Source organism: Nelumbo lutea, chromosome 6 (genome assembly GCF_056320005.1).
Source record: "Nelumbo lutea isolate HS-2025 chromosome 6, American lotus-T2T, whole genome shotgun sequence".
NCBI classification, from domain to species: Eukaryota; Viridiplantae; Streptophyta; class Magnoliopsida; order Proteales; family Nelumbonaceae; genus Nelumbo; species Nelumbo lutea.
Window position 1 is genome coordinate 14,583,068 of NC_142689.1, and position 25,798 is coordinate 14,608,865.

The 25,798-nt window shown below is 38.8% G+C and overlaps 1 protein-coding gene across 6 annotated transcripts in view; it reads left to right on the plus strand.

Annotated features, from left to right (window-relative positions):
* The first annotated feature begins 6,122 nt into the window (after positions 1-6,122).
* LOC148847514 (uncharacterized) overlaps positions 6,123-25,798 on the plus strand; it is a 113,847-nt gene continuing 94,171 nt past the window's right edge. For all 6 annotated transcript variants that reach the window (XR_016100812.1, XR_016100811.1, XM_088950019.1 and 3 more), the window contains exons 1-2: positions 6,123-6,589; positions 24,525-25,008. Coding sequence is in view for 4 of the 6 variants with exons in the window: in XM_088950019.1 (XP_088806145.1) it covers positions 6,549-6,589; positions 24,525-25,008 (525 nt within the window). In the remaining 2 variants the exon portion in view is untranslated. The remainder of the gene's footprint in view (positions 6,590-24,524; positions 25,009-25,798) is intronic.

A 25,798-nucleotide genomic window follows, 5' to 3' on the forward strand; every position in this document is an offset into this window, starting at 1 on the left:
GAGCAATTGTTGCTATTGCGATGGAAACAAAAAAAAGGGGAAAAAAAAGGTGAGGGAGCTTTGAGCTTCAAAACAGAGGTTTCAGGTGAAGTCCCTAAATTTTCTAGGTATACACACACGGCAATATTAGATTTTGTATTGATTTCTCTATTGATGTCCAAGGATTCTTAGGACTAAAGAAAATCAAGGTGGGAGACTGGGTGGGGTTCCTGTTTCACGATGTTCTTCGGTTTGCTGTTACTGAGCACGAGAGAGAAGAAGAAGAGAGTGGGTATGAATATGAGATTTTATAAAAATATAAACTCACGAAATATTTGATCCTTTTGTGTCAAGTGGGGCCATCTTATATAGAAACTTAGGTTTCAGTCAACCTCAGAGATTTTATTAGTTTTTTTTTTTTTTATCAACACCTCCACCTATAATTGAGTACCTATTGAGATTCATTTCCCCATTTGTCACTATTTTAATTATATAAATTGTACCAAAATTTATGAGATGAGCTGAACAATAAAAGCCCAATATATTTAAATATTTTGTGAAATCACAACTTCACAAGGTTTATTTAAATTATTAACCTAATGATAATTGTTGCGTTGTTGCTTTCTATTGTTTCTGTTGTTACTGCTATTATGGTGGCATAGTGCCTGTTTGGGAGGGTGAGGTGGAACTTCACATCGACAGTCTATAATCTACGCCTGGTGGTGAAAAACACGGAGAGCCCAAACCATATGTAAGTCAATCATTTAAAGGGTTGTCTACAATTTCTTTCAATAGTTCGAAGCAGCTGAATTTAGCTGAATTGCTGTGCTCAGTTCATATGGATTCTGTTGATAAGATGCTTTTATATACAATGCTTCCAATTCACGTAAGACACAGGAAAGCCTGAAGACCACGACTTCAGAACATGCAGTTGACATCAAAACAATAATGGAGGGTCGGCAGCAGGTACAAGCTTTTACATGCATACTTGAGAGTGAGAGTAGGGGTACAAGTCGGATTGGCCTGAATCAACAATTTATACTATTTTAGGCTCGGCTGCTCGGGCTTTAGGTTAAGTTCATTTATATTTTGACAAAATCTCAACCCTAACCCATGAAAATTGCACTCCTACCTGAGGGTGATGAGTCTCGGTTGATAGAGAAATTCTAACAATAAACACAGAGAAACCCCATCTTCTCTCTCCATCGGTATAGATTTCCTTTACAGTATATGTGAGAATGTTATTAGTTGCAAATTAGGGTTCAACTATAATATGGAAAAGATATGGTATAGGAAAAACAACTGAATAATAAATTGGAATCATAAACGTGATAGTGAATCACTTATCATTTATCAAAATTCATGGTGGGCTTTGATTGGTAAAAACTTTTTTTATATCATATCTTTTCCCTATCATAGATTTTCCCTGCAAATTAATACCTTCATATAAATATGAAAAGTTGGTTTGTAGGAGGGTGTAATTCGGGTTGGCCCGAGTTAGCATTTTATACTTTAGTCTTGTGCCTCAGGCCGGGCCCACTTAAAATTTGACAAAGACGAAAATGAGCCCACCCAAATTACATTCCTAGTCCCCACCTTTTAATCGTAATTCAGAGAGGCCCATTCAGAATTTGACAAAAGCCCAACTCATGCCCATCCAAGTTACGTCCGTGGTACCAACCCCAAGATGTTAATTTTCCTCATCCCCGTTGTGTACCTGACTTCCCATACCTGATGGTGCTGGGGAAGGAGTTTGCCGTGTACTTGAGCCAGGCTTGAGCTAGGCTCGAGTTTGGCTCAAAAAATAAATAGCCCAAACTTTTGGACCTGAGCCTAACCTGAGAACCGAAAATTTAAATTAACCTATATAAAATAGTAGGTTGGATCAGTCCGGGTTTAGGTTGGGTCTGCCCAAGTTGCAGTTGGGGGTGTATAAGGGTTTTGACCATTCAGGGGTGGACGACCTTAAACCGGCCCCTCTAAACTCAATTTGAAAAAAAGACTACTAATACTGCCCGATACACTTTTATTGGCATATCAAATATATCGATATTTTGAACATTGCTTTGAATAACGTATCTTTAAATCATCTAAACAAATTTAGCTGAATCTTCATCTCAGCTATGTGATTTTGGGTTTTAAAAGCACAAACCCAAATTTATCCAAATTCAACTTTACTGTTTTTTTTTTTTTTTTCTCAATGGAATTATACAATAAAAGTAGCCCTGATACATGCGAGATTCAATCTGAAGCCTCTACTACAGCCAATAATAGGCCCTACCAATCAGCCAGTTGGCACTTACAAACTCAACCTTGTTGTTTTTCTGGCTTGCCTTCAAAGAACGGATGGAATGAGGCAAATGCATTTGGCCTTGATGGATGCATCGAAGCTATCACTAAAATGGACTTTGTTGAACAAAGACGACGACATTATTATAACCAAGAACATTGAACTCTGCCACGTTCTGGAAATTCATTAGGTTTGGGGTCCATCGCTCTCTGTATATATAGAGAGAGAAATCACATTCAGATAACCCATCTTGTACGTCACCTATTTTTAATTTAAAAAAAAGAAAACCAACATCCTCTCCTATTTGGAAAATCTAGTGCTCAGACCCATGGGTCATGGGTTTGCTGTGGATGCTTGAAAAGGATGGCTGGAAGTCTGGCTCACCTAGTTTGAAAGTTGTTGGTTTTGCTGAGCAAATGGGGCAAGATCTTGACCCTTGTTTGTAAGGGATCGATGATGACCCAAGATGTTGATGCCCCAACCCTCACCGGCTTAAATGGACCCATCCATTTCAAAAACTTGGTACAGATCTCATGGGCTAGCCCATTGATTAGACGTGTCATTATTTTCAATTGGTTAATTAGTACAAATCCAATGTAAATTAGGGTAAGGCATTAGTTGCCTAAATTAAAACTGATAGGTTGAGTAGATTATGAACTGGATTTACTGATTTGGTTTATCATTTAATTTCAACAAAATGAAATAGCATAACCAATAATAACACCTCACACCAGCCATAAAATACACGGAGCCATACCATTCAACCTCTTAATGTGGTTCTCATATATTTTATCATTGGTTACAACTGTAAAATTAATATTATTGAATTGGTCTGGCGCAGGCTCTGAAATGCAAGATATTTGCAGTCAGAAGATTTACCTTAACTGATAGACCTGATAATCGGATTTGTGGGTCGGGTCGGGTTGGTCATGGTACTATTTGTGGTTGATTTTGGATTGGGTCAAGTTTTGGTTTGGGGCGACAAATGCTAGAGCCTGACCCTAAATGTTTGTGTTAAGGTTGACTCATGGATTGGTCAATGCTAATAAACTGAAATTTCAAAAAATAAAGAAAAGATATTAAAATTCTAAACTTTAAAGAAAAAATTGAAATTTCAAAAATTCAAAGAATAATAACAAATATTAAAGATTAAATATATTGGTGAAAAACTTTTAACAATACATAAATAGTTTCAATTAGACTTAACAATTGGATCAGCGGGTTAACTTATCACCCAACCAAATTCAACATGTCTTTTTTTTTTTTTAAATATTGGGTTGGATCGGGTAATTCTAGAATTCAAGCAATTATATATGAGGTCTTAACCCTGTTTTTTCGGGTTGGGTGGATCAGATTTATGTTAGATCAACTTTTTGTGAGGTCTATTAACTAAGGATGTTAATGGGTTGAGTTTAGCATGACTTCTGTTCAACCTGAACACAACCTGAACCGATTAAAAAAAACGGGATTCAACCCGGCCCGGCACATGAATAATATACCTATACATCTAGTGAAGGCTATATTTGCAAATGTTTCAATGTTAATACGTTAATAGGTGGCATCCAATAAGATTGGGTCAAGTCAGTTTTTCCACTTAACCCAGCTCATTGGCATCCCTACCTAGCTAACTACGGATGTCAATGCCTTGGGTTTGACATGGGTCTGGTTCAATCCAAATCCAATCTGCTTGCAACTTAAAAAATAGAAGAAATCAAACCTGACACATGGCATCTGACTCAGATAGATCTCACTGTCCTACCAGTTTACCGTAGATGATCCGGTTTGGGTCTGCTAATACTGGTCTTAACTCCTAACCATGAAAGTATACGTGAATTTCAGCAGCTATACGTAGCAAATAATGCAGATCCATCCAAGAGATAACTTCAATGAACACAAACTACAAGGAGTTTATGGCTGTATTAATAATTGCCTTGTGGGAACTGGGTCTTTCATGGATCATGGATGGGCCAGCGTTTGATATACAATTGCTGCGTTTTCCAAAGGGTTCGATTATGATACCAGAAAGATATGATATCTAAAAAATTTATAACTAATCAATTAGGTGAATTTTCATCAAATTTATGGGGTTGTGATTGGTCAAAGATTTTTTGTCGACATCATCGATTTTTCACTTCATAAGAAGTTTACAACCGGAATAAGGGCCTGTTTGGGAGAGCATCAATTTGGATTGAATTGCCTTTATAAGAAGTTAACAAAACAAGCTTTATCGGAAAATAGATTTTTGATTAAATGAAGCATATTTAGGCTTTTGAGATTCTTCATCAAATATAGCTTATAAGCTGTCTAAGTGGGGTCTATCATTGTGTGAAATTCCTCCCAAATAGGGCTGAAAAAATATCTAATTGTCCAAATTTGAATTAGAATTCAATCTCATTAAGTTTTATCCAATTGGAGTTCCCAAGCACACCACCTAAGCTTTCCATTAAACTAGTTGGATTTTCTGGGTGACAACCAGCCTTTACAACTTGTTGATCTTACGGGTCTCTACCAAATCTTGAGTGGTCTTCCAGGTCCCAATCGAAACCCCTGTCAATAGATCTTAGAAGTCTCTACTAAAGCATGACAGGTCTTTCAATCCTTAAATACCATTCTTTTACATTAGATATTACATTGAAGGCTAGATATAAGGATATGCCTCTCAATAGGCTGAAGGAACAACTACAAGCAAATCTGCTTAGAATATATGATAATACTATGAAGATACTAGGCTAAAATGGGGCTTTTCTTATCCTTGAAGCACAAGGGTTTTCACTCTTTCGGTTAATGGGGAAGCCAATAGATGAACTCTTTTGCTAGCACTCTATTTTTTTTTTTTTTTTTTTATCTTCATTTTAAACCCTTTGGAACTTACATATTAGTCCTCACTTTCTTCCTCCTCACACATTTTTATATGTTAAACAATATAGTCATTTTTTTACCATCATTTGGGCATTGAAGCTCATTAATCCTCTATTAATACAATTTAAAATTGTTTTCCAATATGTTTGAACCATTTCCGATGGAGGAAAGAGCTGTTTCAATTAATGAGCACTGTACTATTTAGAGCATTTTACCCTCCCAAGTAGTCGATTATTTTTTCCTAGTATTTTACTATTTAACATCTCCCAACCTTAGAACACTTAAAGTTTGGGAATTAATTTATTAGGCTTCAAAGCGTGATTTTTTATTTTATTTTTTACATTTTTAGCCCAATTAGAGTCTAGAAAAACCTACAAACCAAACCCCAGTTCTAGTCGTTGGTCTCTAAGATTGGTTAATCAAGTTTGATATCATTTAATCCCATATTATATATACTGCATCTCATTACATCAAGCCTTTAAAGAAAAGCAAATTAATTACTTTTGGAACTTGATATCTTTTTTGATAGCAGACTTTCATTATAAACAATTGTTTCTTCAACACTTTTGAACTCATATGATGAATGTTGCTCTACAACTCCCCACTTATTTTTCAAACCATTATTATGTAGGTTTAGTCAAATTCTAAAACCTTAGAGTATGTCTAATTCTTTTACCAAAAATAATACATGGCCAATCAAATAATTTCTCATTTATGATTTGGCATCAGCACATTTAGAGGGTCTGATGATATTTGAGATTGCGTGGGCGGGGCCAAATGTTGCAAAAATTAATTTAAGGGACTATTAGTTTACTTCAATCCATTTAAAACTTGTGGAAGAACCATTTTGTAGATACTCACAATGCAATAAGCTTTTCACTTAGCCATTTCAGCTTGAAGAAATAATATACCTATCCAATGGCAGCAATTTAATTGGAATTACTCTGTAACTGGAAGTTCAGAAATATGAGAATTGACATCTCCGCTTCACAACATGCGCACAGTATATCCTCGTCGTGTATTGGAAACATCTTCCGATAATGTCTCCGCCCCACAGGGTCCAACAGCACATCCCCGCAGGCGGAGATGTGAACTCGAAATATAGATCTCTCTGGAGAAACATGAGAAGTGTGTGATGGTTTGCTTCACCACGTCTACGGATAAAACGTTCGCCACGTCAGCTTTGCTGCCGAAGCACATAAGACGCAAAAAACCGCAAAAAAGGGAGACGGGAAAAATAAAAAAAAAGAGAGAAAAAAAGACGTATTGCTCTACATTTTCAAATTTCTTCAAATATTTCATTTTTATAATCTTTTTCCTCTCCGTTTCTAGCAGTCTCGTTGAGCTCTCTAGCTTTTCAAATCCACCGATTACATCGACGAAGAAAGGGATTTTTTTTTCTTGAAAATTTTCGTTAAAGATGGCAATGAAATTACAGCAGCATAGCTTAATCTCTTCAAGGTTCTCTCTCTTTCTCTCTCTATACTTTGATGTGTAAATTTCTTTGCTAGGTATGTTTGGTTTATTATAAAATGCTTTTCAATTGAAAGAAGTTGATCATCTTCGATTAGGTTATCCGAGATTATAAGTTTCTATTAATCTCGGAGAGTTCTGTTTCGAGGGAAAGAAACATGTTAATTATTGTCAATTCATTTTGTTAATACTACTTTACACTAAATTCTATTCTCGTTACTTATCAATGGCAACATACACTGGTTAAATTTTTCTGGTTTCTTTCTAAGGGAGTTCATGAGCTTGCGGTGGCGTTTCTGAATTTTTGTCATACGATGCTTTGTGCTCGGTTGGATTGAATTGACATTAGTTCTTAGAATATAATAATCAGATTGGGTCGTTCGTGCTGCATTCAGTTTGAGTGCTTAGTTTCAACGAGGGACGTCGTTGTTTTTAGCGAATTTATATTCTGACACATGATTTATGAGTATTTGGGGCGTAAAACTGTTCGTGTTTTCTTTCTTTTCGTTGTATTTTCACTAGCATTTGTTTACAACATGTCAAATCATTAACAAACAAAGCAGAAGTTGGGCAGCAAGAAGGGCAAAAACTGTAGAATTGGGTGGGGATAATGGTCACTGGGATTACCAAAACTGTTACTTAACAACCATTCGAACTATGCAACTGCTATTGTAAGCAGGAATTAGAATTGGTGACCTGCTTTGTATACACATGACCTCTCCTCTCTTTAGTATCTTTCTGTGAACAATTGAACTATTTTCACGAATGAGAAGGTTTTTTTTTTTTTTTTTTGTTTTTTTTTATCAAAACTGAAACAGATGAGAGATTCTAGTGGTTTCTTTAAATATTTTGCAGCGGAAAAATAAAAAATTGAATCTTTATGTAACCAAGATCACGCCCATGGTGGTGTACAAAAACTTATTTCGATCCAAGATGGATTGCATGCCTTTTTGGGTCGATTTCAAGAATGCTGTCAAGATTTACAGTTAGGTTTCTTTTCTGCAGCCTCACAATTGTTTGGCCTCCAAGATATTCCACATGAAGCAGCAGTAGATCAAAGCTCCAAATTCCCTTTCTTGAGTTCGATCTAAGAGAGCAAGGAAGAGGGAGAAGGGGGTGATTCCAATATCACTTTTTTGATAAATGTGATTCCAATATCGTTCTAGCAACCATTTTCTTAGATTAGGTTTTTTTTTTCCCGGCAGAAAGAATGACTTCTTGAACCCTAGGGCTGCCCCATACACTCCTTTTATAGAGCTTATCTCATAAGTTACGCTCCTGTTACAATTAGGACAGCTTATCTCATAAGTTTCCCATAATTGCAATTAGGTCCCTTCACTAAGGACCCTCTTAGTGATTACACCCTTTCTCTTATACTTTGTTTGCATTTTTCCCCTTAATATGTGTGACCTCTTAGGTTCAATACTATTAGGTAGTAGTAAATGATGCCAAACCCCTTTAGCATCCTAGATAGAACTCCTTCCATCTAAATGAATAAACTCTTTTAATTTTCCTTTGAATGTGAACAATTGATCATTATTCATAGCGCTTCCACAAATCATGAGTGACACCTAGTAATATGTCTTGACCACCCTAATAGTTTGAATTCGAAAGATTGAACCTTTCTATCTATAGTTACCATGCAATAAGATCCTTCTATATTACAATGTCTCAAAGGAGCAAAGGGCCATGGTGAATATATCGAATGCTACTGGCTTAATCATATGTCCCACTGAATTGGTGACAATTGGAACTCTTTCCATAAACCATACTGCCTTAGCCAAGGACTTCTTGAGTCATCAATTTCAGCTGCATAGGACATTCTTCCTCCTCATGGAGAGTGATAGATTCCATTTTATGCATTCACATTACCTCCATGCATAAGGCACTATAGCCGGCATGTGCATGCTTAAATCTTTTAGTTAGGGCACAAGTGTTTGCCCCATCAAGTTTTTGCATCTCATACACAAGATATCCATGATGCCTCAGGTCTAAAGATCATGTATATAACTATGATGATAGAAATAGTTATTCAAAATTGGTTCCATGTGACTGTTCTACTAATGGGTCAAGTTTAGTGAACTTGTTCTCTAATAACCACCCACACATTTGCCTTAGTGCCTCCACCCAAGTGACTTGAGGTTCATCACCCCTTAAAGGCGAGCATAACATGTGCTAGTCTATCCGGATTATCAAAGCTCTTTTGATAATCCTATGACCAGGAACTATTTTAGGATCGTGTACAAATGATAGACTATCTCAAATTCTTAACACACTTAAGAATATACCAGCTTGGCAAAGATACCATGGACTATTCATGTAAGCAAAAATACATAAATGACAACTGCTCAATTTGTATTAAAGTATGAATAGTACAAGTTTTCCCTTTCACACCGTCACTAGATTGATTTTAGGCAATATCACTAACAATTAGGCTCAGTGTGGAAGGAGTACAAATACAAATATGTAGAGTGCAAGACCTTAAATTTTGTATTATTTTGTATGTATTTGTACTCCTTCCAAACTGAGCCTTGAGTACAAAGATGTAGAAAGGGAGAGATAAACTCTCTTGGCTTTCCCATACTAAGCAGTAGGGGTGGCTACGAGCCGAGCTTCTCACGAGCTATTTGAGCTCGGCTCGTGAAAAGCTCGGTTCAGCTCGGTTTAAACTGAGCTTTAAGCCGAGCCCGAGCTTGATATGTAGGCTCGTTTGCTAGTCGAGCCAAGCTCGAGCTTAGTGAAGCTCGGCTCGTGAGCCTAATCGAGCCTAGTATAATAAATAAATAATTTATTATATATATAATAAATAATTTTTATAATTCTTATTTTTTTGTATGTAAAATAAAAATATTTTTTATATGTATGTTTTTTATTTTTCATATGTATAATAATAAATAATTTTTATAATTCTTAATTTTATGTAAAATAAAAAATATTTTTATGTGTAATTTTTTTTTTATTTTTTTAGAAAAAACTTGGCTTGCAATTGAGCTCGAGCTCGAGCCTAATACAATTTCAGTGAGCCAAGCTCGAATAGCCAAGTATTCGGCTTGAATTGGCTTGAATCCACCCCTACTAAGCAGCAAGTTTACAACAAAGCCCAAAACAGCCAGTTCCTTCCCACCCCTTGTTTAGCCAATGTATTAGCAAAAGAATTTGCATCTCTTTTCACCCCTATGTAAAGTCACCCCATTCCTCGTAACAGCCACATGATTTTCCTTTTCTCAAAAATGTAGCCCACCACCTAGCCTCCTTTTCCTGTTGTAGCCAACTTATAACCAGCTTTGAATCCTCTTCAATTGATAGCTTTTGGATGTTCAATTCCTTAGCCTTTTGAATTCCTTCCATTACAACCAATATTTCAGCCCTCAACGAGTCACCCACCCAATTTGGGCCTAAGTAGAGAGCAATAACTATTCCATTATTGTTTCTGAATACTCCTCCAATGCCTAAAGGACCCAGATTTCCCTCGCTACCGCCATCAAAATTCGTCTTTATAAACCCACCCGAGGGTGGAGATCAAGAAGTTTCATACATTTTGTTTAATCAGTATGAGAATTTCATACATTAATGTGTTATTTCCTAATGGGCACTAGTATATGCATTTCCTCTTGGATTTGTGGTGCTTTAGGGAGTTGATTATGTGCAGAGTTAATGGACACATGCTTGAGCGTAGACAAGGGCTTGGGTACAGGGTACTTGAGGTCACACATTGCTTCTTGTATTGTCACAAGGGTATCTAGCTAAATTCTTTTCTTAGTTGTCTGTGGATTTCATTGCAGGATGTCCTTGATTAACTGATTGGTGGTGGTTGACAGGCAAATTTGATACATCCAAGGAGTATTGATTTCTAGCTAAAAATGCATTTTCAATAACACCTTTGAGATTGTTTTTATATCCGAAGACTTCCTTGTAGGTTCATTGAACCTGGATTAAATTCAGAAGGAATCAATAATTAGTTATATGTTTAGTCCTTCATATAAAGTGGCTTGCAAGGATGAGTTTAAAATTTCATTTACAAAAATGGGAATTTGGTAAGTAGAGAAGTAAGGAACTTGGTGGCTTAGGGATTGGAAGCATCTAGAGGAGGAATATGGCGTTGTTAGGGAAATGGTTGTGGAGATTACCAAGGGACAAGGACAAACTGTGGATAAGGGTGATTATAAGCATCCATGGGCTGGCGGATAATGGCTGGGATGCCGGAGTTACTAGTGTGGTGCCTTGGAAAGCTATTCATGACATCCTTCCACACTTCCTACCCTTTGTTAGGTATAATTTTTGTTCTGGGAATTGGTAAGATTTTGGGAATGTGTGGGTGGGGGATTTACCACTTAAAGATCAATTTCCTTCTTTATTTTCTCTTTCCAGTTACAAAAGTGAGCTTGCTTCTACCTTCTCATCCTCTTCAAGTTTAGGGCATGAACTAGATTGGGACTTGGGGTTTAGACGGGGTTTCAGAGATTTAGATGTGGACAATGTCTTGACTTTGATCCAAATTCTCCAAAAGGTTTTCTTGGATCCCTCTAATTTGGACTCTTGAATTTGGACCCTTTCTTCCTCTAGTTCCTTTACTTATGCCTCCTTTGAAGCCCTATCACAACCTTCTTCCAGTCATGGGCATTCTTTCCCTGTCAAAGAAGTGTGGGGGAAATCGGTCCCGCCAAAGGTTGGGGCACTCTACTGGGAAATATTCTTGGAAAGAGTTAACACTTGCAACCTACTTCACAGAAAGAAGCCTTTTTGGTGCTTGTCTCCTAACTAGTGTACTTTTTGCCAATGGTGAGCCTTGTTACCACTTATTTGTCTCCTGCGGCCCTTTGTTTCTTCTATTTGGGTTTGGTTTCTTTCTTTGTTTGGTTGCAGGTGGACTCTCCTACCAAGTCACAAGGCCTCTTTGACTTTTCTACCAGTAGCTGGACAAAAAAGAGGGGAAGAATATTGTGGAGATGTACAAGAGCTGCGGTTTGTTGGACAGTTTGGGAGGAAAGAAGCCAAAGAAATTTTACTGAAAAAGAGAGAAATAGAGAGGCGATCATAGAAGTGATCAGTTCTAGGGTGGTTCATTGGGTAAAAATAGTGGGGATATTCAAGGACATTTATATAGAGACACTACTAAACAACTAGAAGGAAGTGGCAGCATTGGCTCCACGCAGAAGTGTTGCTCAACCTCTATAGTCTCCACCTTGTGTAGGTGTCATTAAGCTAAACTGTGATGGAAGCAGTGAAGGTAACCCTAGTCCATGATGGATTGGTGGAGTTTTTAGGATGGAGGAAGGTTCAGTCATAGCTTTGTTCTCAGGCCCAATTGGCATGGGGGACTCATTGTGTGTAGAACTTATGTCTTTGATGGAAGGTGTGAATAGGGCTATAAAGAATTAAGTGTTAACAGGCTGATCATTGAAGAAGATTCTAAAGTGGTAATAGGTTGGTTAGGGGAAGGAAGGTGATGGATTGTGGACTTACATTAATGAATGAAGATACTTCATGGCTAACCCAGGGTATGGAGGTGAGGGTTCAATGGGTAAAAGATGCACTCGCTAAACAAGGGTTGGGAAGGAATCAATTACTTAGCGCTAACTTGTAACGTTGCATCTTTTTGGAGGAGAGTCAAGAGAGTTTACCTCCCCCCGCCATTGTAATTGACTATTTCTTTTTAATGAAAATTTATTGTTATTTATAAAAAAACGAGTTTAAAATTTCAGAACTAAACAGGGAGTTGAAGGTGAAGGTGTGATTCACAGTTGGTAATTCATTGGGCAAAGCACCTCAAAGAAGCACCATGGAAATATAGACATGCATTTAGAGAGATTGATATGATTGCAAAGAACTTGAATACAAGCTTCAGCTGGGTGCGAAGAACTGCAAACGGGGTAGCAGATACATTAGCTAAACAGGGAGTAAATAGGTAAAGTATTTTCTGGGCATACTTGTAATTGGGTACTGAGGGGTTTTGGATTTTGCCAACAGATGTATTAAGTTTAAATCTTTAATTATTAATGAAATCCTTTTGCTGATCCAAAAAAAAAAAAAATCAAAACTAAACAGAATCCTTTATTGATAAACTACAAGGTCCCATCACAGGGAGTGGATTTTGCTCTTATATATATATATATATATATATATATATATATATCTGTGTGTGTGTGTGTGTTTTTTTTTTTTTTTTTGCATAATTTCTTTATTATTTTCATTCTTCTAACTTGCTTTGCCATTTATTGGTAAAGACACTTGAATCTAGCTAGAGACTCCTTATAAACTTGTCTTGTCAAATCTTGGATTTCTTCTTGATTCTGGATGCAATTCCTCTTTTAATTTACTTGCTTAGATTTTGTATCTGGAAAAGAATTTTGTGAAATTATTTTTCTTCGAACATTGTGGAAACACAACCATGTGTCACAGCCCACTTGAACGAAGCCACAAAGGAACAGAAGGCTAGAGGTTCCATGGCCTTTGTAGATACTTCTAGCCAAGCCAATTGGGGAGAAAGGAACACAGGGATTTTTAGGGAAGAAGCTCTTAAGTAAGGAAGCTTTGATAGAGAATATAGTGATAAAGGTAGTACACTGGGTCGAAGCATTGCAATTTGTTGAGGTTTTAGACAGATTTGTGCAGTTTTAGTAGCATTCTTTGTTTACTTATTGATTAGATAGGAAGTGGGGACCACAACACCATTGTTAGGTCTTTTTTCAGTTGTTCTTATAAGTGTTTTATGCAATTTTAGGTGTTAGTCGCCCTATAAGGGCACATTGATCTTTGTACCCTTCTTTTCTCTCTCAAACCTCTTATCTTCTTTTTCTTCTCTCTTTCTTTTCTTCTTCTTCAAGAAATATCTTTTCTTTTGCAGATTTTCTGATTCAGTAGTTTTCTACTTGGTATTAGAGCAAGGCTAGGGTTTCTTGGAGTTCTTCCATGCCATTCTTGATCAGCCGATTGCATGAGGAGATAAAGGGCTGATCGATCTACTTTAGACTGCCCGATTCTTGGATTTTTTGGTGTGTTTCAATCATCAAGAAGGTGATCTACATTTTGGCATCAAAATCAGGAAGAACTGGAGTGTGAGGAAGAGTCTTAGTTAAGTTGGATTCTTCAATTTTGATATGATCTTGGGTGCTTGGACCTTGTTGGACTTCTCTAGGTTTTTTATAGGGGGCAGTTAAGTTTCTGGGAGTTTTTAGGCCTTCTAGAGGTGATCGACTCACTCTTCTCTCCGGTGGGAGATGGTGGGAGAAGAGAGATTTCTCTCCAGATAGGGTTTTCTTCTTCTGGAAAGGTCAACTACCCTTGTGTGTGAGATCGATTTGATCTTGGAAGCCTTCACCCAGTTATTTCCTGTTTTTGAATTGTTTGAAGTTGAAATGGAGAGTTGGAGTACTGAGCAGAAGTCCACTGATAACATGGGTTTGGGTGTTGGAGGTACTAGTGATATTTTTGGGTTCAGAATTATTACCATAGTGAAATTGGATGGTACAAATTATTTAGAGTGGCCACAATCAACCAAGATCGCCATTGGTGCTCGTGGGAAACTGGGGTACATTATTGGGGAGGAGAAGAAACATGATACAAATTCCTCCCAGTGGGTACAAGAGAATTACATGGTGATGGCCTGACTGTGTAATTCTATGTTACCTCACATTGGTAAAAATTTTTTGTGGGATAATACTGCAAAGGAGATTTGGGATGGAGTGATTGAAACCTATTCCTAGAAACAAATTGTAGTTAGAGCCTATCAGTTAAGGAACTAGGTGATTAGTACAAAACAAGGAGATAGACCTCTTGCCATATGTTTCTTCATGCTGAAAACACTTTGGCAGGAGATAGATCACTTAAAAACTGTGGTTTGGGAGAGTACGAAGGATGCAACAACCTATTAGAAGTTGGTAGAGAAGAATAGGGTTTTTGAGTTCTTGGCTGGATTGAACCCTGAATTTGACATTGCCAGGCTACACATCCTTTCTAGAGAAAGTATGACTCTTTCTCAAGCTTATGCCTTTGTTTCTGGAGAGGACAGCAGGAGGAATGTCATGTTGAGACAGCCTGGGTTTGATCAGTCAGCTATGGTTAGTATAGTCAAACCTAAGCCAAATGGAGACAAGGGGAGTAGTGAGATTAGGAGGGAGGATAAGGAGGACTTGGTGTGTGACTTGTAAGAAGACTAAGCATACTAGAGACACTTGTTGGAAGCTTCACCCACACCTCATACCAGCTTGAGTCAAGAACAAGAAGGGAAATGCAAATGTGGCAATTATAGGAGACTCTTCGGGACCTCTTACTCAAGTTGATTGGGAGTCCATTGCAGTAGCATCAGTTAGAACTGAAATGGAGAAGTATGGACAGCTTATGAGTAAGAAGGATTCAGTTGGTTCTAGTTCTTCAAACGGGCAGTGGAGTGCAGGAGCCAATCACACTTCTTTTGCTCATACAAGTAGTTCATATGCGGTTGCAAATTATGCATCCACCTCAGGTAAGGAGGGGCCTCCCTGGATTATAGACTTAAGAGCATCTGAGCACATGACCAATATATCTACCCTTTTCAGTTCTTACCAGTTGTGCTTTGGTAGAGACACAGTCTCTACAGCAGATGGTTCCCATATTCCCATTGCTGGGAAATGGACAATTAGAGTGATCAATTGTCACGAGGCCCCGTGCGGCGCTCGATGGGGTCAAGTAAGCCTACGAATGCAAGCAACAACATACAAAAGGCAACAAGAAGATGCACACATTAGTCAAAAGGCACTTTGTATTGCATTAAATGTTGGCAAGCACAAGCACACAAGTTTGTGTTGAGGGGACCTCGTGCTTAACCTTTATACGGTACTAGCACCACTCAACTACCTACCTCCCCTCAAAGAGTAAGTTAAGCTTTTGGGGGAGTGACAAAAGGAAACATCAAAATGATGAAAAATCATATTAGGTATTTATAATAATGCCATTGGTAATATCTCATACAAAATACATACATAGCTCACCCATGACATACATGATGACACCCCGAAGGCACGCTGAGAGAACTCTGATGGCACGGTGGAAGGTGCTTGATGGCACGGTGAAGGAGTAACTTGTGACAGCCTCCCCCACTCAATTCGACATATGTCCTCGGAGATCGGCTTTGGCTGGTCCCTTGGAGTTGCTGCTGTGTACGAAGGGTTCTTTAGCTATTCCATGAACTTGTTGTCGTCCAATGCTTGGGTGCACACTTGGGTGGTATGGTTGGGATGGCTTATTATGCTGGGGAGTCCTACGGCTGAGTCCTTTCTTGGTTGCTTCAAGGTATGACAAAGGATGGTATAGCTTGATCATGGGTAAGGTTCAAGCCAGGTCAGGGTCAAAAGGTTGTCTTGGATTGTTGGGAGATTTGTTCCCCTGCGTTTTTGCCCAAGGATGGCTGCTCGCAATGCTACTACGTTGTTCAGCCTGAGGAAGGGTATGAACGTGGTCCCTACATGGTTTGGGTGGCACTCGCTCTCCTCGATGGTTGAGGTAGTAGGTGAGGAAGGGTATGAAGTTGGTCTTGGGTCTTCTGCTTTGGTTGACACTTGATGGTGGGTGCGACCGCGGTTGCTGGGGTGCTGAGGGTGACTTGAAGGACTGCTGCTTCATGCTAGTGTCTTCACTTGACTGGCACTTCGTGGCTGAGGTAGTGTGAGTGGGGGTTTTCTCTGCTGCACACTTCACGCTGGTTCTAGGCTTTGCTTCATTATGGAAGAGTTGCAGTGCTGACACTTGTTTCTTTTGGACCTTGGTGGAGGTTGTAACCAATATCATGCAAGGGGAGCTCTTGTCCAGGATGCATAGCGAGTTAATGTGAGGCATGAGGGTTGCTTCCGCCTGCGTTAGAAAATCCATCCCCAAGACAACTCGAAAGTCATCCAAGGGTACCACAGATAAATTAATTTTTCCTTTCCATGACCCAACTTGGAGATCTACCCCACGGGCCTGGCCTTCAACAACTTTTGCACCAAAGTTTACAGCTTTAAGCCAATCTGTCTCCTTGGTGATTGGAAAGGCTAGCCGCTTGGCCTTAGCAATGGAAATGAAGTTGTGTGTGGCCCCTGTGTCCACTAGGTCATGGGCCGGCTTCCCACCGAGGGTGATGTTCACATATTGGAGCCCCTTTTAGGCTTTGTTGGGCCGACTTGGTGTGGCCTCTTCCTTCACCATTGCATTGAAAAGTTGAAGTGCGACCACTCTTGGTGCCTGCACGGACTTTTCCTCATCACTTTGCTCATCATCACTAAGCTTGGCGACGAGGGCATTGATCTTCTTCCTTGTTGGGTAGTCACTAAGCTTGGCGACGATGGCATTGTGTTGGTGACCTTGTTCTTCTTGTGGCTTTTTCCCATAGTTGTCAAGGCGTTGCTTAGGCGACTAGGCGCCCTTGGCTGGCCGCCTCACCCAAACGCCTTGACATTTAGCAACTAGGCGCTCGCCTAGGCGACAAAAATGACAAGGCGGGTGCCTTTTATAATATCATTTTTATTGTTATATCTTATTAATGTATGTGTTAATACATTTAATTATATGCTATATATATCAATTATTTTTTGTTTTGATGTTTTAATATTGAAATTTAAAAGATCAAAGGGTTTTAAGAAGAGAAAAAGAAGGAAAGAAAGAAAGAAAGAAAAGAAAAGAAAAGAAAGGGGAAAGAAACAATAGAATAATAAAGTTCTTTTTTTCTATTCTCTCTCTAATTAAATAAAACAGAAACTCCATCCTTGTTTTTTTTTCTATTTTACTTTCCATCTTGAATATTTATCATATAAAGTTAATAACCTTCTTTAGCTGCTAATTAATATGAATTTGCTCTATTAAATACTTATTATAGTAGTATTATTTTTGAATATAATGAAATTAATATATGTAAAAGATTTGTATCTTTTAGATGTGATGATTTGCCACATTTTAGAGGAAATTTAATGTTCTTAATAAAGAGAGTTGCTATTTTTCAATTAACATACATGCTGAATGGTATATAAAACTAGGAAACTAGCCAAAAGTAAGTTTTTCATATTGTAAAACTTTTATCGCCTAGGTGACACCTAGGCGCTCGCTCAAGTGACTAGGCGTCCTAGTGTCGCCCAGAATCGCCTAGACGCCTTGAAAACTGTGCTTCTTCTCATAGTCCTATCTGGCTGGCTTGCTAAAGTTTGAGTTGTCATGAGGAGGGTGTGATTGATTAGCTCCCCCACTCAAGTTCGAGGCACGTGGACTGGTTGGATTTAGGGTTTCTTCATCTGACAAGCTTGTCTCGGTGAGTTGCTCTACCATTGCCATTGCTCTAGCAAGGTCTTGCACGTTGCGGCGTTGGTGCTCCAGTTCGGCCCATGGCTTCAACCCGTCCTTGAAGTTGAATAGTAGGTCCTTGTCGGACATGTCCGTGATCTCCAGGGTAAGGGCTGAAAACTCTTTGACATATTTGTGGAGTGAGTCCCTGTGCTTGAGTGCTTTCAACTTTTTCCGAGCTGGTACTCCACGTTCTCTGGATAGAATTGCTGCTTCAGTTCTTGCTTGAAATCAACCCATGTATCAATGGTGCACGTTCCCCGTTCAATGGCTTGGCATTGCCTGCGCCACCATAGCATAGCAATGTCAGCCAAATACATGATCACAATACAAACATGAGTTAGGTCATCATCAACGCCAGCGGCAAGGAAATATTGTTCCATTTGCCAAAAGAAGTTGTCAAGTTCTTGAACATATCAGGAGCCGGCATAAGGTGTGGGCTCCCAGATCTTTACGCGAGTAGGGGCCAGGATCGTGGAGGGGCTGGGAGTGCTGGCCACTAATCTCTTTAGGAGTGTCATGTCTCCTCTCATGTCATCCAGTTGTGCCTGGAGGTCAATAGGGGTAGCCGTGGCTACTTTCATGGCCACCCACTCTCTCTTGATGTCTTCCAATTATTCTTGAACGGTTGTTGGTGTGGGCACGTCTCTCTTCCAAGTCGACCATTCAGCTCTCATCTCATCAACCTGGTCTTGGATGTTGGATCGGGATGAGCTCCCTTCTTGTTGGGAGGTTGTGCCAAGGACTTCCTTGAGGTGCTGTTTAGGACGTCTTGGACTTCATTCAAGATGTTGTTCAAGTGGGCTTCTAGCTCCACCATGGAGCTCTCAATGCTTTCTACGTTTAGGTGGATTTCTTCTACTCGGTCATGCATCTCCCCAACTGTCACCTCGCAACGAAGGATGCGTGTGTCGAAGGCAGCAAGCTTGTCAATTGACTTGTCGTGCTTGCTTGGTTTGGATATGCGGCCCTTCGAGGCTTTCTTTGTGATGGCTTCATCGCCTAGTGCCTCATTGGCCTCCCAGGCATGGGCAAGGCCATGCTGTATCTTGTCAGTGAGTTCCTTGTTGTGCTTCATTATGCCACCACTAGTGTCGTTGTGCGAGGGTCACAATGCATTGAAGAGCAACCTGTTCTGATACCAATTGTCACGGGGCTAGTCAACGAGGCCCCATGTGGCGCTCGATGGGGTCAAGTAAGCCTACGAATGCAAGCAACAACACACAAAAGACAACAAGAAGGCACACACATTAGTCAAAAGGCACTTTGTATTGCATTAAATGTTGGCAAGCACGAGCACACAGGTTTGCGTCGAGGGGACCTTGTGCTTAACCTTAACATGGTATTGCTACATTCAACTACCTACCTCCCCTCAAAGAATAAGTTAAGTTATTGGGGGAGTGACAAAAGGAAACATCAAAATGATGAAAAATCATCCTAGGTGTTTATAATAATGCCATTGGCAATCCCCCCATACAAAATACATACATAGCCCACTCATGACACACATGATAACACCCCGAAGGCACGCTGAGGGTACTCTGATGGCACGGTGGAAGGTGCTTGATGGCGCAGTGAAAGAGTCACTTGAAACACAATGACATTGCTTTATTCTCTGTCTTACATGTCCCTAGACTCCATACTAATCTTCTTTCTATGAGTTTTTTGACAAGAAATTTGAACTGTTCAATGACTTTCCTTCTTGGTAGTTGTGTTTTGCAAGATCTGGAATCAAAGAGGACGATTGGGAGTGGCCGTGAGGTGAATGGAGTCTACCTTTTGGATGAGATTCCGAGACATCAGAGCCATCATGTTAGTAGCAACAGTAGTAGTGGATCAGAGATAGTAAGTCAGATTATACTCTGGCATAATCGTTTGGGTCATCTTTCTTTCAATTCATTAAGATTTTTGTTTCCAAAGTTGTTTGAGTCTGTTTAGTTATCTAGTTTGGAGTGTGAAAGTTGTCAGTTGGGAAAGCATTGTAGACATTCTTTTAAACCAAGTAATAAAAGAAGTTCTTTTGCTTTTGATATCGTTCACACCGATGTATGGGGACCTCATCATATTTCTTCCATGGGTGGTTACCATTATTTTCCATTGTTTGTGGATAATCACACATGGCATTTTTGGATATATTTGATGAGGTACTTATTTTGGTGCGACAGTTCTACCAGATGGTTCTTACACAATTTGGAGTGAGGACTAAGGTCTTCATATCAGACAATGCTAGAGAATATTTTGAGAAGGATTTGGCCACATATTTTTTGGAGCATGGTGTGATTCATTAGAGTAGTCGTGCATATACACCACAGCAGAATGGGGTAGTAGAGAGGAAAAATAAACACATTGTGGAGGTGGCAAGAAGTCTTATGGTGTGTGCTTCAGTTCCTATTCATTTTTGGGGGGATGCAATTCTCACAACTGTGCATTTGATTAACCATGTCCGTTTACGCACTTTGGGGTTTAAGGTGCCATTCAGCCTTTTTTTTTTCTGGATGGGGAAATATTTCATATACCTTTGAGAGTTTTTTTAAGTGTGTTTCCTTTGTTCACATTCTTAGTCCTCACCGTAAGAAAATGGACCCTAAGGCCACGAAATGTGTTTTCTTTGGGTATGCTCAAAACCAAAAGGGGTATTGTTGTTATGATCTAGTGTTGGGGAGCATGTTTGTCACTATGGATGTTACTTTTTTTGAGTCTACATTCTTTTTCTCGGGTGGTTCTCCTTAGGGGGAGTGTCTTGGGGAGGAGAGCTCACAATCTATTCCTTTTCCTGTTTCATTTGTTCCTCTTTCTCCATCAGTTTCACCATCAATGGCTTCGCCAGTCCCTCTGCCTGATCCACTACGGCCAGCCCCACAGTTCTATCAGCACCACCAAAAGAGGGTTGACTCCATACATGCTCAAATAGAAGAACTTGCACCACTCTCTGTCAGTCCATCTGGGATTCCAGGTTCGGTCGATATAGTTCTAGGTATTCCCTTTGAGCATGAGCCTATTAGTTTCCCTGAAGATGATGTTTCTGTACCTAACACTGTTGTAGCAGTCGATCCCATTGACCTTGATCTTCCCATTGCACTCTGCAAGGGAAAAAGAAAGTGTACAACCCATTGCATTTCACAACATCTTTCCTACAATGCCTTGTTATCTTCCTACCATGCTTTCCTTTCTTCCCTAGATTTTGTGTCTATACCCAGGAATGTCAGTGAAGCTCCAACCTGAGTGGAAAATAGCTATGCAAAATGAAATGGAAGGCTTGGTTAAGAACCAAACATGGGAAATAATTGATCTTCCTACAGACAAAGAGAGTCGGTAGATGGGTGTTCCTTGTGAAGTACAGGGTTGATGGCAGTATAGAGAGGTACAAGGCAAGGTTGGTTTTAAAAGGGTATACACAGACCTATGGTATTGATTACCTGGTGACCTTTGCATCAGTTGCTAAGATAAGTTCAATTCGAATTCTCTTGTCTCTAGCAACTACTTATTCATGGCCCCTATTGCAGCTTGATGTTAAAAATGCATTCCTTAATGGTGATTTGCAAGAGGAGGTATATATGGACATTTCAACTGGTTTTTATGAAAATGTTGGTAAGGGAAAAGTTTGTAGACTGAAAAAATCATTGTATGGCTTAAAACAATCACCTAGGGCATGGCTTGACAAGTTCAGAGGGGCACTTATCCGTTTTGGGTACACACAGACTCAATCCGATCACACTCTCTTTGTAAAAAGGAGAGATGCACTAGTGTCATTTATGATTGTGTATGTGGATGATATAGTTGTTGCAGGAAATGATCTAAAGGAGATTGATGCACTCAAGAAGTCACTACAACAAGAGTTTGAGATCAAGAATCTAGGTGAGCTAAAATATTTTCTGGGGATTGAGGTTGCAAGATCCAAGCATGGGATCTTCATCTCTTAGAGGAAGTATGTGTTGGACTTATTGCAAGAAACTGGGACGTTAGAAACTAAACCAGCTGATACTCCTATTGACCCAAATCATAAAATTAGTGATGAGGATGGTGACTTGGTTAAGGATGTGGGGATATATCAAAGGATGGTAGGCCGACTATAATATTTATGTATGGCACGTTCAGGTATTTCCTATGCTGTTAGTGTTGTGAGTTAGTACATGCATGCTCCTTGTGTTTAACATTGGGAAGCCATTGAGAGGATACTTGCATACCTGAAGAAGCATCCTGGTAGAGGAATTCTTTTCTCAGACCATGAAAATTTGAAACTGGAGTCCTATACAGATGCAGATTGGGTAGGTTGTTTAGATGAGGAACCCATGATGAGGGATTCTTTAGGTTAGATCCTTATTGAGTGAGATTGGGATAAAAACTGAGGAACCCATGGTGTTATATTGTGACAACTAAGATGCAATAAATATTGCCCACAATCCAATTCAGCATGATAGGACAAAACACATTGAGGTTGATAGGCACTTCATCAGAGAGAGGGTGACAATTGGAGAAGTTTGCTTGCCTTATGTCTCCTATGAATTATAGTTGGCAGATGTCTTCACCAAAGGGGTTGCAAAGAACAAGCTTGAACATGATCTATGCAAGTTGTGAGTGTGTGACATTTACTCCCAACTTGAGGGGGAGTGTTGAGGTTTTAGATAAATTTGTGCAGTTTTAGTAGTAGTTTTTGTTTATTTATTGTTTAGATAGGAAGTGGGGACCACAACATCCTTGTTGGGTCATTTTTCAGTTGTTCTTTTAAGTGTTTTATGCAGATTTAGGTGTTAGCCACACTATAAGGGCACATTGGTCTTTGTACCCTTATTTATTTTTAAAATATAAATACCAGTGAAGATGGTGGCCAGATTGCTCTCTTTTCTTTCTCAAACCACTTCTCTTCTCTTTCTTTTCTTCTTCAAGAAATATCCTTTCTTTTACAGATTTTCTAATTCAGCAGTTTTCTACTCAATTATCAAAGACTTTACAGATTAATATATCATAAGGGGTTGGGAGATGGTGGCTACATAATCTTCAGTAAGAAATCTCTTGAGGGCAGAATGGTGTCCACTACCAAGGAATCTCTTGAAATTAAACTTTGATGGCTGTAGTCTATGCGATCCTGGAATTTTAGGCATTGGAAGAGTTTTCAGAAACCATGGAGGGGTGACTACTATTATTCAGGACTAATCAGGCAAAAGAATTCAATAGAATCTGAATAAATCGCAGTACTTCAGGGACTAAAGTTGGGCAAGTCACTTGGGTACAAAAATTTTATAGTAGAACGTGATTCAAGGACAACCATTAAGTGGCTAACTGAAAACTGTCCGGTTCAATGGAAACAAAGGCACATGGTAATGGAAACAAGGAATACAGCAAGGGAGCTGAATACCACAGTGGTCTGGTCATGAAGAATGGCAAATTGTGTGGTCCCAAAGCAATTGCTTTGGGAGACTTTAAACAATGAACAAGAGGGTAATGTAATGTAAAGAAAATCAAAAGAGAGGCTTTAAACAGGGATGGCCTATGGGTTGGGAGTGCTGGGAAATATTCTTACAAACTGTCTCTGTACATACTTTACATTCTTTTCACATTTAATAAAAAAATAATAAAAGAAGTTATTCAACAACTATTGGATTTTGAGGGCATACATTATCCAACAAGAAAGCCAGGGAAACCCTGCCAAAAATTGGGTGCCGACATACTTGAAACATGATTTTAAAGGGACATTTTTGTAATATTTAATATTGGACTTTTGGAATTGGAAGATTTTTTTCCTTTAATAATGCAAATTTGTAAAGAGAAGGTTGAGGCTGAATCATTGAATTCCTCTTCAATCATTTGACTGTTGACACAGGTCAGAATAGTGATGATAGTCTAAAAGGGCAGCCCAGTGCACAAGGCTCCAACCAATGTCGGGTCTGGAGAGGGACAGATGTACACAGCCTTACCTCTGCGGCATATACAGAGAGGCTGTTTCCAAGATTTGAACCCTGGTCACCCAGGTCTAAAAAACTTAAAGATTAGAAAGCAAGATCCATGTAAAAAACTAACTAGAGGCTACGATACCATAGAGAAAGCCCTCCTAGGGTACCTATTATTAGGTGTAGGGGACTCTTGTGGAGATAGGAGAAAATACTTCTATGGTCAACCTAGAAAGGATTTGCTAGTAGACCTAAACATCTATAATATACATAAAGTGAACAAAAAGAAAAAAAATCCATGAGGGAAGAAAGACAAATTAAAGTTGCCATAACTAACAAGCAAGCAAATACCCCAAAGAATAGAAAAATAGCTATGATCAAGTTGCTATAACTTACATGCAAGAGCTAAATTCAATCTCTGTTCAATATTGGTTCCATTGCTTAATGTAAAAATATAACCATGTGGGTTGAAATGCAACTATCATATTTGCTTTAACTCACTGCATATGAGAGTATGTCAACCCACTTGTTGACTGATGTAATGATCAAAATGTCATGGCAGTTTTCCCCTTTGTTGAGTGATTTAAGGATTAAATGTCTTGAAAGTTTTCCTCTCTTTCGTTAGGTCGCACTGAGCAACTTTGGAAGTGAATATTTCAGTTTTATAACATTCTCTGATAGGTGTTATATGTGCCTATATTTAGAAGGTTTTCCCTTCACTGCTTGGAGCTCATTCTTGAAATTTGTGCATGCAGCTATTCAAATCCATGCCTTACACAAAAACCAATTAGGGTTCACTTGTTCTGTAAAGTGGATGATCTGAACCATCGAATACGTGGATGGGGTAGTCTGAGGAAAAGATCTCGTATTAGACATGCCTTAACAGAGCATGATAAGCACAGTTATATTACGAGTTTGGTGCAGTTTAGAAAATACGGTATCATTATTTGTAAAACTCGAAGGATGGGACATATGTCTCCATTGGCATCAACTGATGATGGGGTAACAGTCAATGGTATCCCATGTGCTAGCACTGATGTGGAGGAAATGAAGATCAAACTTAACCAATCATTGCAAGCTGAAGATACTAAAAATGGTTTGGTTCAGTCCTTACATGATGCAGCCAGAGTTTTTGAGTTGGCAATTAAGGAGCACGGCTCGTTATCCAAAATGTCATGGTTCTCAACAGCATGGCTTGGTGTAGATAGAACTGCATGGATTAAGGCACTATCATACCAGGTTTGTCATGCTATAATCATTGGAAGTAAGTGTAACAATGCAATAATACATGCTACTAACGTGTTTCTTAACTGCCAAGATTCAGGACATATGTGTTAGTTCAATATAATTGATCTTATTATATGGTTTTCAACAAGGTTCATGGTATTGGTACACAGGCATATCGGGTATTTCAATATTTAATAACTTTATTTTTTATTTTTTTTTTCAAAATTGCTTCTGGGGATCAGTTTTAGGCATGCTACCCCCTGAAAGTGCTCAAAATGCGAAACATCCCTTATACAGGGTGTATCATATCGAAATTTTGAACCTTGGTTTTCAAATGAAAAGTGTGATCATATGACAAGTTCATCTTAGTCTGAAGTGTTTCATTATTATCACCGTAAGTGATTCTTTTTGGTTGGTATGTGTATAAATTGCCTAGTCCTTGAACCTGAGCTATTCTTGTTTTTTTTTTCTTTGCACTTCTGACTCCATGTTATGATCTTCTGGTCTATCTTATTATGTGCTTTGTTTTGGGTGTATTATATGAGTTAATCATTTTATAGATTTTCTATATTTCTTTTCTTTTGTCATTTTTGTATTAGGAGGTTAGTATATACAGTGGCTAGTGTTTTTAAGCAGCACTTCTTTCTTTATATGGGGTTTGCAATTCCTTTTATTCTACGTTCTTGTATACCTGTTATTTGATATATATTTTTCTGGTTATTTGCACCTTGTCTAGTATAGTCTTATTTTCTTTTTATTTTGGACAAATATGCTAGCAGGATATGATGCACCACTAATACTC